We start from the raw sequence: 21,418 nt of genomic DNA, 5'->3' as shown, positions 1-21,418 counted from the left end.
ATACATCAACAACATATTATCAAACCAGAAACAAAAGCAACTTCAATTTCGATTACGGTTCACCAGAAGTTAGAAGATATCTTTTCTAATTTGAAGAACATAGAAGTTCCTTATCCAGGTTCTCAGGCCATGTTCAGTTGAATGTCATTTATAATTTTTATTTTAATATATGTATTAATGAATATAATTGTTGTTGTGAGTTTTTAGGGAAGGTCGAGTGGTCTGAGGGTGATCTAATATCTCTGATCAGTATTTTTAATGATGAGAGCATGAACGACAATCTGGATCTCCTTATTGTCCCTCAACATGGAAGAAATCCCGACTACACTGGTTAAGTACAAGTTACTCTTTCCGTATTATATTAGTTAAATAAAATAATGGGTTATCATTATCTATCAATTGTGTGAGTGTCTCTGTTGGCTTAATTCAACTTATAAAATCTCTTGAGCTATACAAGAGATTTTTTTTTTTTACTTTTGTGTACCATGTCTTCTTGAAAAAGAAAGTTAATAAAAATAATCATTGTGTGCAATATATTGTTTAAGTTAGTCTATCCATGTTGGCTTAATTATGCTCTCTATTATTTATTTATTTATTTATTTTACCTAAAACAAACTCCACAAATTGTTGGGTGGCTAATTCTTACAGCTAAGTGATACTTCGTCCTTGCATTATTTCACTAAATATGCAACGAAACTTTTGGAATTTCGGCCTCTACAACAGTCATTTTGTTTATGATGCTTATCAAAATGATCGTCAACCATAATCACAATTAATTTGTTAATTATTTTGTTAAATAATGTGAATTCACAAAATTTTGTCTCTGAGTGTGGAATTAAAAAGCTTGCTCAAAGTCAAAATGAGACTACTTGGATTTGTACTAAAGATATTGGATTATTTCTTAATTTGTTAGTAGGCTACTGTTATTTGGTAGTACGTTTCACGAAAGGAAGCTAGAGGAAGATGAAGCTCTCAAGTCACGTGCGCATCAAAGTAAGAAACAGAGCTTAGGAGAAATGGACGGGTATTAATCATTGTCATCCAAGGTTAAATAATCTTCATTTTTGCAGCTCTGATCACATTTTCCAAAATCAAGATTATATAATTCATCTTGCACATATAGCAAGAAGATTCTTATCATTATGCTCGATTATGTGATTGATCTGTTCCGTTTATGTCGTTAAAATGTTATATAAAATTGAACTTTTAAACCACATTAAATCCGTTATAAAATTTTTTTAATTTGAATCAATAAGGGAGGAGGAAGAAAACTTTTTTCGCTATACATATTCTCAATTTTCACGTATTGACATCATTGGATAACTTTTCAAATGAATAATTGTTGTAAACATCACAAACTTGATGAACAGGAAGTAAAATAACGAAAAATAATTAAAGAATACATCATTCCAACGCGCTATGGTTCTCACTTGTGGAAGTCTATCGGAAATGTGTGGAGTGATGTTTTGGCAAGCCGACGCTGGTGCTTGGGAGATGGTAAATCCGTTTGGTTTTGGTGGGATCTTTGGGTGACTAAGGATGTCCCTCTTGCGGCTTATACAACCAATAATCTTCCTAGCAATATCTTAAACGGTAAAGTGGCTGATTTTGTTAAAGAAGATGGTTCCTGGCTCTGGGAGCGTTTTGAACAATTTCTTCCTGCTAATATCATTATTCAGATTGCGGCTTTTCATCCCCCATCCCCTGATAAGGGTACGGATTCTTTGTTTTGGACTCACTCCAAATCTGGGCGTTTCACTACTCACTCGGCCTACTTGGCCTTTTCGAATGATACTCCCATGCATGATGACAGGCTCTGGCGTACGGTTTGGAGTTGGAAGGGTCCCCAAAGTGTGAGGATCTTCTTATGGCAAGCATTTCACGATCGTCTGAAAACTAAGGCCGAATTAGTTCGTCGTCACATCCCGGTATCAACCTCCTGCGACCGGTGTGGGGCTGCGACTGAGGATGCTATGCATGTCTTGCGGGACTGTGCTTTGGTTAAGCGTTTCTGGCTCCTGATTCTCCCAGAAAATAAACGACAACAATTCTTCAATTGGCGGCTCCATGATTGGCTTCGTACGAACCTGGGAATGGTCGGAGGGCTAGGGAGTGTTTCTAATTGGGCCATCTTCTTTGGTATTGCTCTCTGGAGACTTTGGTTTTGGAGGAACCAATTCATCTTTAATCAAGTTTCTATGGATCCGAATACTGTTTTAATGGATGTTTTTATGCGCACTGCGGAAATGCATAAGATTCATTCTCATCCGCTTACCTCAGGACATACAAGAGTGATGAGATGGATTTCTTGGAAACCTCCAGATTGGCCTTGGTGCTCTCTGAACACGGATGGTGCCCATAACAGGGAGGGAATTTCTTCTGCTGGGGGATTGATTCGCGATCACATGGGTCGCTGGATAAGTGGTTTTGGGATGATGATAGGTTCCTGCTCTGTTACAGTAGCGGAGCTTTGGGGTTTGTATCAAGGGTTGCAGCTAGCCTGGAATTCTGGTATAAGAAAGCTTAAAGTGGAAATAGATAGTTGTTGTGTGCTGCAGTTGGTGACCAAGCCAACATTGGAAATCAATCACTATACTCCTCTGATTCGAGCTATCAAGGATTATCTAAAGATGGATTGGCAAGTTTCTGTTTCCCATATTTACAGAGAAGCTAACTTCGCAGCGGATTATATGGCGAGCCTAGCCTTCTCTATTCCTCTTGGTCTTACTATCTACCATACTCCCCCGTTGGGTGCTAGACCCTTTTTGTTTAAGGATGCTTATGGGGTTGCCCATTCTCGCTCGATTGTTCTTTAGCTCTGCCTAGAGCCCCTTTTTACCAAAAAAAAAAAAAAGAAGTAATGGAGGGGTTGGATTAAGCTTTTGCTAGAAAAGTAATTTCTCGCGTTTAATTTAATTGTAATCTTATTTGTTTCGCGTTATGTACCCGCCACAATTTTTATCTTGCTATTATCCACAATATTTGCTTTTGTAATCCGCGAGCAGGACTCATGTGCTGGCTCGCGATGAATTGGGATCGGGTATGGGCCCCAAAAAACCTCAAAAACAGAATTGGGGTGAATTATGATATTATATAGTTATTATGCTGAAGACGAAACTTTCCTTAGAGATGGGACGGGTTTGAGAATTGCTTCTAATTTAGAGATGGGGGTCAGGACCATAAAATACAATACCATGTTAATTTTTAAACCTCAATTAATATTTAATTAAATGAAAAATAATTTTGATAAATAAATAATTTACATATCAATTAATTCATGATATAATAATCGCTAATTTTTTTATCATCAATAAAATATTTTAAAATTTTCTACAGCTAATTTAAATTATTTAATGTTACCTATATTAATTTATTAATACTTACTAACATAAAATTATGAAGCTTAATTTATTTGGTGATACAACAATACACTGCAATAAACATAATTGATGCTTAACTTTAATTTCACATAATCAGTAATCAACTATACATAAACTAGACATGCTTGCTATCTTTGGATATACTAAACATATCTAAACAAGCATACTAATTACCCACAATCATGATCATATACTATAAAATTAATTAATCAACCTTTGAGCAATTCCTAAATATTTTATAATCTATGAATTTCAATATACTCATACAACAAGATCATCATGTCATTAAATGATACGCATCACAATAATTATGAGAACTTGAAATTGAATTTAATTTGACATCTATGAAAACTTTTTAATTTGGCTACTTTAGTAACTAACAAATTATCATAATATGAATGTCAAATTGAACATTTATAACAAAGTAATTTCTTTAATAAAGTAAATAAAACCACAACCATCAATTCAAATTTCAAACATTAAAATTGGAACATTAAGAAATTTCGGAGATCATTAATTAATGAGCGGAAGCATTCAAAATTATGAGAACAAAACTTATAAGGCTTGATGCACATAAAGTCGGCGCCTTTATCATACTAAATCCAATTAATCATATCTTTAATTTAATAAAATAGAATATCAGGGACTACACTGAAATGTCACATGCAATTGCTCCTAAATTTCGGCTTGAAGACAGCATGTGATGGCCGTTGCAAATTCAATTGGACTTAAATGAAACAACATTCTAAACTTTGGCGAAAAACATAAACTAAATAAACCTTAGGGTGTCTCATGAAAAACTAGAAAAGATAACCTAATTTCATCTTTATGTAATGTGCCGCCAGCAGTCAAAAACATCTTTGAATTCTTTTTTTTTTTTTTGCAAAAAATTTCTATGCCAGTAACTTTCTTTATACATTATGTATATGTGGAATAAAAATCCAAATTGACATATACTCGTAAGGACAATTGAAAATTAAGAAAGGGTTATTACATATCTTAATAGAAAATCATAAATTCTTAAACCATGCTCTGCTACCGGTTGTTGAGAATTTTTACACCTCTTATAAAGCAAATAAACCTTAATTTACATAAACTTCAATCCCTAAGATCATAGAATATCATGATTTTCACATCATCATAATTGAGAGAAAACATATCTTGATCCATAACAATCTTCTTGATCAAATCTCACGGTAAATAATTAAAGATTAGTAAAATTAATTTTTATCTCTTGACCCCTTTAGAGTGATTTGCTTTTTTGATGGAACGAAAATTAACGCGATATATATATATATATAGAGAGAAAATCAATTTCAATAAAACTCTTATTTCCACTTTCCATTAAAGTGGGCAATTAGATTTTCCCAATTGACCATTTTGGCCCATTATTTATTTTATCATTTAAATTTTAAATTATTGCTAATTCAATAATGTGGCACATGGGCCACTATAAATATTCCAACACCCAAATCAGGCACATCTGCATGACCCTCCCACCGGTCATTCTTAAGTGAAAATTTAATATTATTAAACTTATTTATAAATATATTGAAATAAGAATTATAAATGATATTCAACTGAAATTCGCCCAAAAAAAAAAAAACTTGCAGCGGTAGTTTCCATATTGTTCAAATCAGAAGAAACCTCCACTTTCCAAATTAAAACTCAAGAAGTAATTAAGTTGCTTTTGCGAGGTCTCGCTTCTGTGGCAAAGTGAATAGCGGATCGGCCGAACTTTTATTGCACAAAATTTGGAAAGATTAACGTGGGAGCATGAATGGAGTCCGCACACTAAATAATTTGTCAATAAGAAGATAAAAAAAACGTAATACCGATCACGTGGGTGATCATAACCGAGCATGCATGCGGATTGCAAAAATAAATATTGTAGATAATAGCAAGGAAAAAAGGCCAGCTGCCCAATTTCAAAATATCTTTTCATTTGGAATTTTCAAAATTTTTTATACGGCAATGACTCATGACCCATGACCCGGATAAGTACTTAGGATGGCCAGCCAGGCCTCTTCTTCTTTCCGCTTGCTTTTATTGATAAGTACTTGGGATTTGTTACGAATTTTTGGTGGCGGGTAATTTTACCATTAGTCTTTTTAGAGTTTACCCATCGATTCGTAGTTGATTCTCAGATTTTAAAAAATAATAATCTCCAATACCATTGTCTAAAAAGTTTATTAAAATATTTATTTAAGATATTTATGTCAAACTGTTGTTGCTTATGAGATTAATCAAAAAGTAACATTTAACATTTAGTAAATGGTGTTTTAATTTTTTTTCCATTACGACTCCCAGCCTCTCGGCTCCACTTGTGCTTTGAGAATATGCATGTCTTAAAGTTACAGGTGTTTTATTTAATATTATTATTTTTAGATTAATACCAATTTGAACAAGTAATCGTATTCCTCGTCCGGTCTTCTCGCCGTTTAAATTTATATATTTATCTTTATATAACAAATTAAAAATGAGAGAAACCGTGAGTTTGATTTCTCTGTTGTTGTGAAGTGTGAGTTTGATTTGATGATTTGAAGCACAGAAAATGTTAATTTAAATTACTATATTATCCCCGAACCCTTTCGGCAGTTCTCTTATTAGTTCATGGGCATAGCTAGAAAGAAAAATCGTTGTCAAAATGATTATCGATGAAAATGAAATAACCAAGTTTTAATAAGTGGAGTTGGCGCACACTGATACAATTAGTTATCGAATTTATCTTGTGTTAATTTTTCGTTCTCTCAATGGTTTTTCTCTTCAATTTTCTTTTATTTCAATTTTGTTGATACGTTGTTTTGGACATCAGATAATTGTTTTAATTACTTTAATCTAACAATAATTTGATTCTCTTACTACCTATGTAAGCGAAATTCAAACTTCAAACCTCTTATTTTAGACATAATAGATTTTACTATCTTATGTAGATGTTATCCATGAGTCAGGATGTTAAGATTTATTATTCCGCTTTTGTTTAAATCTCACTATAGTTAAAACTAACTAGTGTGAACCAAAAAAATATATATATCTTTTGATTTTTAATTTAAAAAAATCTATCTTCAATTATTATGCTAACAATGTCAACCTCAAGCTAAATTCGAGTCAGATTCAGATCCCAAATCTTTTGTATAAGGACAAGGGGTCTTTTTTTTTTTTCAATAAAATTGTTATTTATTAACAAACATCATAGAATAATAAAGTTGAAGCTGAGCAGGAGCTTTTTTAACCAAATACAATAATTTGGCTTCGGTAGTGTCAATTTAGACAATTCATGAGCCAATAAATTACAAGCTCTATCCCAAGAGGTTTTGCCATTTGAATCAACTAACTAACACCTATTATTTTCGTAAAAATTGATATAAGTTCATTGAAAAATGACTTATTATTAAAAATATAATAAAAAAGCTAATACAAACAAACGTGCTTCTTTAGTTTATATGTAGATACATTCACTCTGGCAAAATGATGAAAAAGAGTCATTTTCAACAAAACTCGTGCTCTGCTTTTGATTTTACTTTTCCAGTCTCCTCGTCATTTATATTTTATATTTATCTAAACGAGATACAACCAATTCTTCAGTTGAAGAAAGAAGATAAATTGAAATCGTAGAATTGGAGAATGTGATTTTGATTTCTCAGTTTATTCTAAAGTGAGTTTGATCGGCTGATTTCAAGCACAGAGATTGTTGACTTAAATTACTATAGTATTCCTGAACTTTTTGGTGGCCTTTGGTTAATATATGGGCATAATTGGAAAGGAATGTTCCCTACATTGTTCAATGTTAATATATTATCAATGAAGTAACAAGTTTAAATGAAGTTTCGTGATTATTGAGTAAACGAAGAATACAAAAACTGTCCTATTAATTGAGATACATCATCATTCTTTGTGTTTTTTCTTCACAGATCAGTAGAGTAGCTCTCAAGTAAATTTATTGAGATACAATTTTTTAACTTTTTTTTTGTTTGTTTTTCATTCTCTCAATGGTTCATTTTTTTTTTAATTTCCAACTTGCTTTTGTTTAAATGTTACTTGAGATATAACTATATAAAGGAAATTAAATATTATTCGCGATGGCAACACTCAAAAATACTTATTATACCACTCTAAGAATTTTCATCATCTCAACAAATTACCATCGTTAAAAAAGAAAGCATTTTTTTTTTAATTTTTAATTGTTCTTCAAATTCGTTATTAAATATTACGTCAAGAGTAAGATTTAAACTCCAGATCGCTTCTATCATTTCAAAACATCGTACCATTTAAATTGACTAATTAACACATTTATTTTCATTTAAAAAAAGACATATTTTCTCATGCACTTTATTAATACTTGTTGCAAATTAATGAGAAATTATTTATTTTTAATTCACTTGCTTTTGTTTGCATTGCCTTATTGGATAGAAGTTTGTATAACGTCGTCTGTTTGGTTAAAGCCTAGCAAGTGAAAGGTGCACTGTGGTTCCAATATTTGAACTTGAGTGGCTATCAAATTAAAAACCTACTTTAAAATCTCAATCAAAAGTGGACTTTGATTCAATATGCCTTTAACTGCTGTAAACATAACACTTGATTAATACCAATCACATATCGAAAGCTACAACTCTATTAGAATTAAACAAATTTCAAGTGTGGCTCAAAAGTTCCAAAATCTCAATAGTAAACAGAGCCTTAGTACATCAAAATCTATCCTAAATTTCTCTGGACAAGCCAAAAGCCACTATGTCAAAACATTGTGTTCATGTCTATAATATGTAATTTTTAAGGATTTGAAGTTACAATAATAGAGAAAAGAAAAAAAATTGAAAAAGAGAATATCTTTGGGAAATATTTGTCTCCCTCATTATTCAAACAACTTCTAGGCTTTTTATAAGAGCCAATTGGAAACACATGATATACAATACTAACTGCACTTAGGGTGGCAAAATTATCGCAAATCTAAAAATTTTGCGAGCTACAATCAAGTTTGATATTATAAATTTAAACCTGCTGCAAGTTGCAAGTGAATTTTTATAGAGAAAAAATTTGGCAAATAGTTGCGCAGGTGTCCAACGTTCTTATTTTAATATTTTTATTTTTAACTTTAATCATAAAATTTCACTAAAAATAGTCATAAAATTATATAAGGATCTTTAACATAAAGTATGGAGTATCATATGCTTATTGTAATTTTGTACTTTATATTTTGTTTAGACAAACTACATTGAATGGGTGCTAGTGGTAATGAGTGAATTGAAGATCTTAATTCTAAGATCTTGGTGTCAAATGAGCCTATGAAATAGGTTATGGGTGCTACTTTGATTTGTAGTTCTTTGTTTTTTTCTCTTTCTCTTTTTTCTTTTCAATTGAAAACACTTCGAGTTGTGATAGGCTTATTTATTTGGTAATTAAATTTAAGAATTCGTGTTAAATGGATATATTTTGTATATTTGTTTTAATGTTGATATTTTCATTTCTCATTTACATTAATAAAATGTAGAACTAAATATTTTATGTGGTTTTTTAGGCAACAATTATAAATTTATGATTTGAATTACGTAATTTAAATTTTTAGATTTTGTTGCAAGTGTGATTTTATACGTGGGAACTCGCAAAATATCCACTAGGCACCAATCAAACCGACAGTGAATGGGCTTCGTTAAAAAAAAATAAAATTAAATATAACCCACAGCGAATTTAGTAATTAAAATTTTTTGTAGATGTGGGTTTGGTGATGTCAAACCCGTACCAGACCCTACCCGCTACCATCCCTAACTACACCGCAAACACCAAAAGACATACAAAACAAGGACCTGTCTATGCTGCAGATTCTGTAACAAACATCTCCCGTCATCCCACCATCCGATTTTCTATTGTTTAGTTTCTCACTCCACATCCAACCACATCCAACGGCTGATGCTGCAGTCTGTAGCTTACAGATTCTGTAAGCTAGTCAAGTCCACAAAACAATAACGCATAAAGTACGGGAAATAATGGGAAATACGATGTCGAAGTCTTTGAGAATCACGGTTCACACAAGTAGAGGACGTGGGTGATTGAGGACGTGCATGCACGGTTTGTCAGCATGATGGTGTTTGTCGGCAATAATTTAGTTACAAGACAAACTAATTGCAATTATAAGGCTAAAGCCTCATCGTTTCGTTCGGAAAATGTGGCCACACATTCAAATGCCTTTCACAAAGTTTTCTATGAGCGAGATTTTTCGCTTGACTTTCATTGTCAAAAACAATACAGTTTGTATTAGATCCATAAAATATACACTATTTTTTAAGTATAATATTTTTCTTTTTTTTTATATTTTTCTTTAAAAATTAAGTAATAAAGAAAGATTAAAGAGAGAAATACAAATATTAAGACTAAAAGAGTGAAAAAAATATTAAAAATTGAGAAATTCATAAATAAAAAGAGTGTTTATGTAAAAAAAAAATTATTATAATTTATTTTGACACGACATTAAGATAACATGATAGTAGTGATTATAAAAAATTGTAGTGCACTTTTAAGTGTTCGTTTTAGCATGGAAATTAATTCAATAAATAAAGTAATTATATGGCAAAAAGGGTGAGAGAGATAAACATTTTGATTTAACTTGGTTTATGAGTTTGAAGACTAGTAAAGCGAAGGTTCGTAGGGGATACATTCCATTTTCCTCGTTATTCAGCATTTACCCGGACACTGGGTCAATGTTGCTGGACCCTGCAAATATCAAGGTGCAATTTATTATATTCATGGTAACGAGTGGTGGTGACTCGTGATTGGTGAATTGCTCAATTATTAATGGGTGGTGGGCTCTGTTTTTATTTGCACTTTCCTGGAATAAACAACAAGCGGAAGACTTGTTACGCGCATTTTGCTTGACCCTCCACATTTATTGTTCAATTTTCTCATTTTGCTTTTCAAAACTCAAAATTCTGTTTCTTTCTTTGCAAAACAAAAAAAAAAAAAGAAAAAAATGTCAATCATCGGAGAGGCAATCCTTACGGCGTCCGTTGATTTGCTGGTCAATAAGTTAGCTTCAGAGGGGATTCTGTTTTTTGCACGCCAAGAGCAAATCCAGGCCGATCTGATGAAGTGGGCGAATATGTTGGAGATGATCAAGGCGGTGCTTGATGATGCTGAGGAGAAGAAGACGACTAATCAGTTTGTGAAGAAGTGGCTTGGCAAGCTTCAGAACTTCGCTTATGATGTTGAAGACTTGTTGGATGAGTTTCAAACTGAGGCTTTCCGGAGGAGGTTGCTGCTTGGAAATGGAGATCCAGCTGCGGCTCAGGATCAACCCAGTAGCAGTCGTACAAGAACAAGTAAGTTTCGGAAGCTCATTCCTACTTGCTGCACCACTTTTACTCCACAATAGATTCAGTTCGATTATGCCTTGATGTCCAAAATCAAAGAGATCAACGGCAGATTTCAAGAAATTGTGACACAGAAAGACTTGCTGGATTTGAAAGAAAGTTCAACTGGGGGGTCCAAAAAAGACAGGCAAAGACTACCCACAACCTCTTTGGTGAATGAAGCCAAGGTATTTGGCAGGGAAGCATAAAAGAAGGAAATTGTTGAATTGTTGTTGAGGGATGATTTGAGAAATGATGGTGAATTCTCTGTTATTCCTATCATAGGCATGGGCGGGCTGGGTAAAACCACTCTCGCTCAGCTTGTCTATAATGATGCTCGAGTGCAGGGTCATTTTGATCTCAAGGCATGGACTTGTGTCTCTGATGATTTTGATGTTATCAGGCTAACAAAAACAATTCTAAGATCCATTACTAAGCAGACTACTGATGACAGTGATTTAAATTTGCTTCAAGAGGAGCTGAAGAAGAAGTTATCTCAAAAGAAATTTTTGCTTGTTTTAGATGACGTTTGGAATGAGAATTACAATGGTTGGGATCGACTCAGACCTCCATTTGAAGCTGGCGCACCGGGAAGTAAGATTATTGTCACAGCTCGTAATCAAGGGGTTGCAGAAATCATGGGGACTGCTCCGGCTTATCAATTAGAGAAGTTGTCAGATGATAATTGTTTGTCTGTGTTCGCTCAACACTCTTTGGGGACAAGAGATTTCAGTTCAAACAAGTCATTGGAGGAAATTGGCAAGAAGATAGTGATCAAATGCAACGGCTTGCCCTTAGCTGCGAAAACTCTTGGTGGTCTCTTGCGTGGTAAACTTGACCGGAGTGATTGGGAAGGTGTGCTCAGTTGCAAGATATGGGATTTACCAGAAGAGAGATGTGACATTATACCGGCGCTTAGAGTGAGCTACTATTATCTTTCGGCACCTTTGAAACAATGCTTTGCATACTGCTCATTGTTTCCAAAGGATTATGAATTTGAAGAGGAGGAGATAATTTTATTATGGTGTGCTTCGGGTTTCTTGGATCACAAAGAGAGCGGGAATCCTAATGAAGATCTAGGTCGAAAGTTCTTTCAAGAGCTACGTTCAAGATCTTTTTTTCAGCAATCAAGCAACAATAAATCACGATTTGTGATGCACGACCTTGTCAACGACCTTGCCCATTGGGCTGCAGGGGAGATGTACTTCACAATGGAGTATACCTCAGAGGTTAACAAGCAACAAAGTTTTTCCAAAAATCTTCGTCATCTATCGTACATTGGTGGAGCATGTGATGGCGTTAAAAGGTTTGAGGGCTTGTATGATATCCAACATTTGCGAACTTTTTTACCAGTAATGTTGACAAATAGTTCGCGTGGATACTTGGCTCATAGCATTCTTCCTAAGTTGTTCAAACTCCAACGGTTGAGGGTCTTCTCTTTGCGTGGATATCACATCTCCGAGCTGCCGGATTCAGTTGGTGATTTGAGGTATTTAAGGCACCTTAACCTGTCTGGAACTGAGATTAAAACTCTGCCTGAATCAGTCAGCAAGCTTTACAATTTGCACACCCTTCTGTTGGAAGACTGTCGGCGACTGAAGAAGTTGTGTGCAGCCACGGGAAACCTCATCAAATTGCATCATCTCAATAATTCAAATACAGATTCGTTGGAGGAAATGCCAGTAGGAATTGGTAAGCTGACTTGTCTTCAGACGTTGAGTAATTTTGCTGTGGGAAAAGACAATGGTTCTGGGTTACGAGAGCTAAAGTCATTGATACATCTTCAGGGGACACTTAAAATTTCAAATTTAGGGAATGTAAAAGACATTGGTGATGCAAAGGAGGCTCGGTTGGATGTAAAGGAGAGTCTTAGAGAATTATCGCTTAATTGGACTTGCAGCACCGACGGTTCATCTTCAAGGGAGGCAGAAACTGAAATGGGTGTGCTTGACATGCTCAAACCCCATAAAAATCTGGAACAATTTGGTATCTGTGGCTATGGAGGTACAAAATTTCCAACATGGTTAGGAGATTGCTCATTCTCAAATTTAGTAACACTTAAATTTGAAGATTGCGGCGTGTGTACTACCTTGCCGTCAGTCGGGCAACTATCCTCTCTAAAGCATCTTGCAGTGCGTGGAATGAGTAGAGTAAAGAGTTTGGGTTCAGAGTTCTATGGGAATGATTCCCCGATTGCTTTTCCATGCTTGGAGACTCTTCGTTTTGAAAACATGCAAGAATGGGAAGACTGGATTCCTCTTAGATCTGGTCAGGGAGTTGAAGGGTTTCCTAAATTGAGAGAGCTTCATATTATAAGCTGTTCTAAGCTGCAAGGAACATTTCCAGAACACCTTCCTGCATTGGAGATGCTTGTAATTGGAGGATGTGAAGAATTGTTAGTTTCAGTTGCAAGTCTTCCAGCTCTTTGCAAAATTGAAATTGGTGGATGTAAAAAGGCTGTGTGGAGAAGTGCAACTGATCATCTCGGCTCACAGAATTCAGTGGTTTGTAGAGATACATCAAATCAAGTGTTTCTCGCAGGGCCATTGAAGCCGCGAATACCAAAACTGGGAGAATTGGGGATAAATAATATGAAAAATGAAACACATATATGGAAGAGTCATAACGAATTACTGCAAGACATTTGCTCTCTCAGAAGACTGACGATTACAAGCTGTCCCAAACTTCAATCCTTGGTCGCGGAGGAAGAGAAAGACCAACAACAGCAGCTCTGCGAGTTGTCATGCAGACTTGAATATCTAGGATTGAGTAATTGCGAAGGCCTTGTGAAGCTGCCACAATCATCGCTCAACCTCAGTTCCTTGAGAGAGATAGAAATCCACGGCTGCAGTTCCCTTGTTTCCTTTCCTGAGGTTGCTCTGCCTTCCAAGTTGAAGAAAGTTCAGATTAGAGAATGTGACGCACTGAAATCTTTACCAGAGGCATGGATGTGCGACACCAATTCGTCTCTCGAGATCTTGTATATTGATTATTGCCATTCGTTGAGATATATTGCTGAAGTCCAGCTGCCACCGAGCCTCAAGCAGCTGAGCATCAGCGATTGTGATAATATAAGGACTTTGACAGTGGAAGAGGGCATCCAGAGTAGCAGCAGCAGCAGAAGGTACACCTCATCTCTTCTTGAGAAGTTAACAATTTACAGTTGTCGATCACTGAAATGTATATTTTCAAAAAACGAGTTACCTGCCACGCTTGAGTCCCTTGAAGTTGGCAATCTACCTCCGTCTCTTAAGTCCCTTTATGTTTGTGGATGTTCAAAGCTGGAGTCAATAGCAGAAAGGTTGGACAACAACACATCTCTTGAAAATCTGGAAATTCATAGTTGTGAAAATCTGAAAATTTTACCGAGTGGTTTACATAATCTCCGGCAGCTTCGAGGGATTACTATACAGTGGTGTGGAAATCTGGTGTCCTTTCCCGAAGGGGGATTGCCTTGTGCGAAACTCAGGTGGCTGGGGATATCTGATTGTAAGAGACTAGAGGCCTTACCCAAGGGATTGCACAATCTGACCTCTCTTCAAGACTTAACAATAGGAGGTGCGCTTCCAAGCCTTGAAGAAGATGGCCTTCCCACCAATCTTCAGTCAGTTTATATTTTGGGTAATATGGAGATTTGGAAGTCAACGATTGAGTGGGGTCGGGGATTCCACAGATTCTCCTCTCTGCGAGAACTTAGAATCAGAGGATGCGATGACGACATGGTGTCATTTCCACTAGAGGACAAAAGATTAGGGACCGCGCTTCCTCTTCCTGCCTCTCTAACATCTCTGTGGATTGAAGATTTTCCAAATCTGGAACGCCTATCTTCCTCAATTGTTGATCTTCAAAACCTCACTGAATTGAAACTCCATAATTGTCCCAAGCTCAAATACTTTCCGGAGAAGGGCCTGCCTTCCTCACTTTTGCAATTACAGATCGTGGGATGTCCGTTGACAGAAGAGAAGTGCAGAAAGGATGGAGGACAATATTGGGACTTGTTAACCCATATACCCGATGTTGCAATAGATTTTACATGGGTTTTTGATTTGTGAATAGGGATGGCAATGGGCACCGCCCGCAGCGGGTTTGCCATTACCAAACCCAAACCCGCACAAAATTTAAATTACAAAACCCACCCGCAACCCGCAGCGGGTTTTAATTTTTTTTAAAAAACCCACCCGCAGTGGGTTTTAACAATTACCAAACCCGCAATGGTATCCGACGGATTTTTTGCGGGTTTCCGTATTTAAAATCACAAATATTTAATATATAAATTTATAATAATAACCTCAAGTTCCATATAACATATTCAATTTTATATTTAAACAGTGTAAATGAAAAATTAAAATTTCCACATCAATTCAACACAAATTCTCAAATTTAAGTATAAATTATACAAATCTATTTAAAAAACACAAACTAATATCTAAAAATAATAATTACATTTCATATTATCATTTAAAACAAGATCAAAGAGAATATATTTATTTTATTCACCACCATAAGCACCCATCTAACACAATGCCTAAAATAATAATTAAGATTAATATTTTCAAATACTAATTCGAAGGGAAATGCCTTTAGTTTTCTTTAGGTTATGACTTTAGAATAAGAGATGAGCCATATACACACATACACAACTTTGAGCCTTTTGCTATTTGGTAATTTGATTAATTACATTATTTTCTTTATATATTTTTATATTTAAATTAAATTAAAAATATTTGAAAAAAATTATTGCGGGTTTGGTGGATATCCATGCGGGTATCCACCGGGTATAAGGTTAATACCAAACCCACCCGCATCCATATGCGGGTTTTAATTTATAATACTAAACCCGCCCGCAACGGATAAAATTACCCGCAACGGGCGGGTTTTGGCGGGTGGATTTGGGCGGGTTTGCGGGTTTGCGGGTACAATTGCCATCCCTATTTGTGAAAGGATGGACGACTAGAATATTTTATTATTAGTAGTATTTTCTTTTTTCAAATTAGGCGTTGAAATGGATGGTAAATTGGTTTTTGGTGACGGAACAGTGGACGATTGAAATATTTTAAAATTACTATTTTTTTTTCAAATTGGGCGTGTTTGTGTATGTTCAAATGGATGGTAAAAGGAGTTTTTGATAATTGAACAGAGGATGACTGCCTTCCTCACTTTTGCGATTATGGATCTGGAGTTGTCCGTTGATAGCAGAGAAGTGCAGAAAGGATGGAGGACAATATTGGGACTTGTTAAATGAAATATTTTTCACTTTTGCGATTATGCCTCTTGTTGTAATAGATGAAAAATGAAATATTTTATTATTAGTATTTTAAAAAAATGGGCTTGTTTGTGTATGTAATTTCAAAATTCAAATCTCAGTTGAAAACTAATTTAAATTAATATGGTTCGGCGTCGGTGAGTCCTTACATGTATTTAATGGGTTTTCGAATTTTTTAGTTAAACAATAAAATGCTTGTTAAAAAAATGAGTTTGCATTATTTAGCTGTTGAAACTTCATTTTCTTTTATTTATCCTTCTGTTGTACAGTTATATACGTGCGTGCGTGTATATTCTCTTAGTCAGACTTTTGCAAATATTGTTTTGAAATTTTACCTATTGGATATATATATTCTCAAGTGCTCTTTATTAAAATAACATGGTTCGACATAATTAATATAAATGAAAATCAATTTATTATGACTGGATTCGCTAGATTAACATTATTTCGTCTATTTATATAAAATCTAACTTGTGAATTGTTAGTAAGGTGATTATTTTAAATATTTTATATTTCAAAGTTAATTACATTTTGTTTATGTGTGCGCGCGTGTATATATATCATGTAATTAAATTTATTTTGATCGTGTACATGAGTAATTTGAGTAAATTTAATTTAATTAATTAATAGTAAATCGATCATGATTTATTGAAAGCACTTGATTACATAATTTTCGTATATGTACACTACAATCAAATCCCATAACAATAAAATCTCAAAAACAAAAAGCAATCTAAGCAAAGCATTAGCCAAACAAATATAAAAAACAAAAAGCAAACTAAGGGAATGCATTATATTTCTCTAATTACATTTCAGCTTTAATAGTCTTAATATCTTCACCAGAAGAATTACCAGCTGCCTCATCAGCAACAGTGTTATAATGTTCTACCTCATCAGCAACAGTAGTTTTCAATTGCTAATTAAACACGCAAGGGCTAACTGTACTGCAATGTTACTTATACTCTTTAAATTAATCACTATGGGCAAGTTCTTGAATTAATTGTTTATGTGCCATCACTATTAATATTTATAAATATAATTTATCAGTTATTGAATATTTGGCACTCACACATCACTCAATTAAATCGCAGCCCAACATATTTAGATTAAAATCACAAATCAATCATCATACTCAAATAAAGCTCAGAAATTTATTCAGTAAACAATAAGAAAACAAAAATTTAAACAAAAAAAAAAGTAAGAGTAAACACAGACAAACATAGGACGAAAAACAGATCGAAACTAATTCACTTCAATTTCACATGAATCTAAATTAATTGATAAATTTAGAACTCGAATTAAAAAAATCAAATAAAATTAATTACATTAACTGGATCTTAATTAATTGATTAATTAATCCTCACCTACCGATTTCATCAACAAAACTTTAATGCACAACACAACTGTATAGAAAATTAACAAAAACCTAATGAAGTATCAAGGCTGTAATTAGCTGCTATGCGTATATGAATTTATTTAGAGTTCTTTATAACTGGTAAAGGTCAATTATATGTCTTTCATATTTTCTTTTTGAATTAGTCTCGAAAACACTTGCAATATAGACCATGTATTGACTACAAGATTTATTAGAGTGAATTGTTGTTTTTGGGATTATCAAATAATATATTTGACAGTTATTTATTTATGTACATATAAAATTGAAATTCTTTAATTATGTACGGGATTTTTGAGGGTCAATAGGAGGTTTTGCTCATTAATGGTTAGTGAAGTAAACCAAATTCCATAACAAAACCAACCCAACAATTTCATCTTCATACATTTACACTATCTCCAAATTCCATTAAAAAAAAAAAAAAAAAGAGAAACTCAAAAGAGAAACAACATCCCACCCGATGCCGAGAAAATATCAGAAACAAAAAACAAACTAAGCAAATCAAAGCATTACCTTGTGATGCCAGAATCCAGACTGCTCTCATCCGATCATGCGCTTCACAATGTGAAAAGGGTACTGCAAACATGTTTTTGTTGCATAAAAATATTATCAAAAGTGTTACATAAATATGATATTTCACCCAAAATGATGCCGTTTCGGTAACTTAACCCATCCGATATGACCGGACTTCCAGGTCATAGACAAGCGACAAGAGGGTCACGACGATAAACGAGAACAAAAACTACTTCAACAGCTCTCTCCCCCTAACAAATTTGACCATTTTCTCCCATTTCGTCTCTCTTTTCTTTTTCCCTCGTAAATTGACAGGAATTTGGAATGCAATGGAGCAAGAAATTAAATTTGTTATAAACGGGAAAGAACTTAAAGCAGGAAATAAATATTTGACAGATTAAAAGATTCATAAGATAATGCAGTCAACATAGTTAAAACTGTCTACAATCAGTCAGCTAACATGTAGTAGTAAAATAACATGCTCGGCTAACCACAGCAGTTGCTGTTTTGCTGGATTCGCTGTCCCTTCATCTGAACTGTTCCTGAAGATTTGTTTGCAGTAGGCTGGTTGCCCATTCTGCATCAAATTTTAACTCATAATTTAAATTTTGAATCAACAAATTATTTCCGAGACTAGCTATGTTAATCAGCATATGACAACAGGTTTCACCAAGACATTACCTAAATGATGTTTATAAGACAAATACACTCATTTCAACATATCACTCTTCAAACAAAGAAAATAAGACAAGGTTCTTGAACATAACCTTCACTAAATAAGACAAATCGAATTTCTCTCAATACAAGATAAAAGGAAATTTTGACTCACAATCTGCAGTTTGATCGTCTTCCCATCCAGCTCCACAGTTCTTATTTTCTGCCAAAAAAAAAAAAAAAAGAGTAAAATGCTGAAGTCTGCCAACATTTCTTTCCACATATGCATACACATACATACATACACGTACATAGATAAATTTAATAACTTATACACATATATACATATATATAGAAGAGAGAGACACAAAATCAACTCCAATGGTACTGATGTAGCTGTGACATAAGAATCATCCTGAAAAATTGAAAAAAAAAAAACAAAAAAAAATTACATTAATAAACCTAAAAACTAACAATTAACGTAATGAAAACCGAAATTTACAAGAATAACAATTATTTATCATCTTAATTATCATTTTAATAACACAAATTCAGAGAACAAAAAGCTAAAATAGAAAGTAATTAATATAAAAAAAGAAAATAAGAAGGGAAAGGAAAAGTCAACAGACAGCAAATCGGAGCAGCAGGCAGGACTTTCCAACGTACGAGTCTCCGATAAGCAACAGCTTGAACAGATAATTGCTTCAACAAAAAAAATGAGAAGGCAAAAAAATAAAAAAAGTTGAAGTATTGTCAAATTAAAATGAGTATATGTTAACAATGTTAATATCAAAAAAAGGAAACAGGGAGGCTCACTATTCGTTGCTCATGATTTTGGATGGAAGTGAAGAATCTTGCGATGGTCCTTTTGCTCTGTTTGGAGAGCGAGAAAGAGAAAAGAAAATGAAAGGGAAAGTTTGTTTGTGCTGCGTCGTGCGGGAGAATTTCCTACTCACCTCTGGAACTTAGCTTTGTCCACTTATGAAGACACTCATGCCCAATAATTATATTATCAGTTATGAGCCTATTTGGCATAAAAGCACTCTGAGTTGGCGAAATAACATGATCTAAGATTAGCTTCAGCCTATTCGCTATAGTCTTTGCAATGATCCTATAAATTACATTACATATGCTGATTGGTCTATACTCCATCAGAGTCCTAGGTTTTGCTATCTTGGGGATTAAAGCAATGTATGTATGATTCAAAGGAGCAATATTACCTCCATAATTGAGGATATGCAGACAAGTGGCTATAACTCCTTCGCTTACTGAATTCTAAAGCTTTTGGAAAAATACTGCTGGGAGACCATCTGGGCCAGGGGCTTTGGTTGGATGCATCTGACTCAAAGCTTCTGTGAAAGGCTGGTCCAATTGAGAATTCGTTTCTTAAAAATGAGTTTAAACAATTTAATTTGACCTGATCTTACAGCAATTCAATCCATTTTACATGATGAAGCACAGAGTGACTTCAAATATTGTGAGCTAGACATCAACAATTTTGTTCCTTCAATCCAAAACTCAAAAAAATTTTGTAACCTGTGCCCCATCTTTTCCAAACCTAAGACTTCTTTAAGCTTCACAAGCTAATGAGTTGGCCTCACCTAACCTTGGCTGGCCCATGACCACTGATTCAGTGCAAGCAGCAGCAACTTTAGACCATCAGCATTTGTAGGATTAGTGTAAGTAATTAAAATATGATGTTATTTTTTACTATCTCTTGTAACTTAAATAACTACGGGATAGTAACATAATGGCTAAAGATGTTAATGTTTCAAAACCTTAGTTACACCATTACAACTCAATAATTAACTTTTTATTTTTCCTACCTGATTTAACATATATATTTTTTTTCCAGATAAGTATTAAAATAAGGTGACTTGATAAACTCAAATATCATGGGTAGAATGTAACTCTAGGGCTTTTAACTCAAGTGGGTTGAGCCATGCTGGAGGTCAACCAAAACCCAAAATGTGGAATGAAGAATACTCAGCGCCAAACACACAGCACACTAACTTAATGCGTGCATAGCTTTTTAACATAAATTCACTAGGATAGGGGCTAGGTTTTATTAGTTCAACATTAGTAACGCGAAATGCTAAGTAAATATTTTCCAACTTCCTTTCATTTTACTGTACAGCACTCGGTCTCATCACGGTGAGTCTAAACAGATCACTTCAGGAATAGCTAAAGCTATAATACTCTCAACCCAGTCACAGCCTTGATTCAAGACATGAAACCCCAAGCTTAAACAGATTGGTTTCAACTTGCATCACTAACTTCAACATGTGGAGAACAGTCTTCCAATGACAAAATCTGCCGGCCCATAATTTTCACTTGCGAATTAACTGCATCTTAAATACATAACTTTAAATCCCAAATTTTCACCCCAATATATAGCTATCACAATTTGGCGCTCACAGATGACTTAATTAAATCGCAGCCCAACACATTCAGATTCAACTTAAAAAGCATTCAAATTTAAATTCCAAAAAAAAAGTCACAAAATTAAAATCACAAATCAATCAGCATACACAAATAAAGCTCAGAAATTTATTCAGTAAACACTTCAAAAACGAAAATTTTAACCCAAAAAAAAGTAATAGTAAGTACAAATAAACATAGGACGAAAAAGAGATCGAAAGTAAATCACTTGAACTTCACATGAATCTAAGTTAGCCTAATCTAGAACTTTATTTAAAAGATTAAATAAAATTAATTACATTAACTGGATCTTAATTAACTAATAAAAATGAAGAGAAGTGAAAGAGGAAAAGTTAGTTACTTGAAGAGTGCGGGTGGCGAATTCGACGCCAATAGTGGATTTGGACTCCAAACAGAACTCGTTACGAGTAAATCGGGAGAGTAAGTTCGATTTGCC

General features: G+C 34.1%; 1 protein-coding gene and 1 long non-coding RNA gene across 2 annotated transcripts; one reads left to right on the top strand and one right to left on the bottom strand.

Moving 5' to 3' along the window:
- Positions 1 to 10,990: 10,990 nt before the first annotated feature.
- On the top strand, positions 10,991 to 14,786 carry LOC112098391 (putative disease resistance RPP13-like protein 1). The gene has a single exon (XM_024184619.1). The coding sequence runs from the start codon at positions 11,005 to 11,007 to the stop codon at positions 14,767 to 14,769; it is 3,765 nt and encodes a 1,254-aa protein (XP_024040387.1). The 5' UTR covers positions 10,991 to 11,004; the 3' UTR covers positions 14,770 to 14,786.
- A 3,932-nt stretch (positions 14,787 to 18,718) lies between these two features.
- Positions 18,719 to 19,199, bottom strand: LOC112098381. Its single transcript, XR_002905493.1, has 3 exons — positions 19,170 to 19,199; positions 18,909 to 18,955; positions 18,719 to 18,763 (listed from the first exon to the last, which is right to left on the bottom strand). It is a non-coding gene; the product is annotated as an uncharacterized LOC112098381 (long non-coding RNA).
- Between the last annotated feature and the right edge of the window lie 2,219 nt (positions 19,200 to 21,418).

Source organism: Citrus clementina, unplaced genomic scaffold (genome assembly GCF_000493195.1).
Source record: "Citrus clementina cultivar Clemenules unplaced genomic scaffold, Citrus_clementina_v1.0 scaffold_5, whole genome shotgun sequence".
NCBI lineage: Eukaryota > Viridiplantae > Streptophyta > Magnoliopsida > Sapindales > Rutaceae > Citrus > Citrus x clementina.
This window is presented reverse-complemented; position numbering and strand designations above follow the sequence as displayed.

Excerpts from the sequence above, each read along its gene's own strand:
- LOC112098391 (XM_024184619.1), top strand. The coding sequence starts at position 11,005 with ATGGGCGGGCTGGGTAAAACCACTCTCGCTCAGCTTGTCTATAATGAT.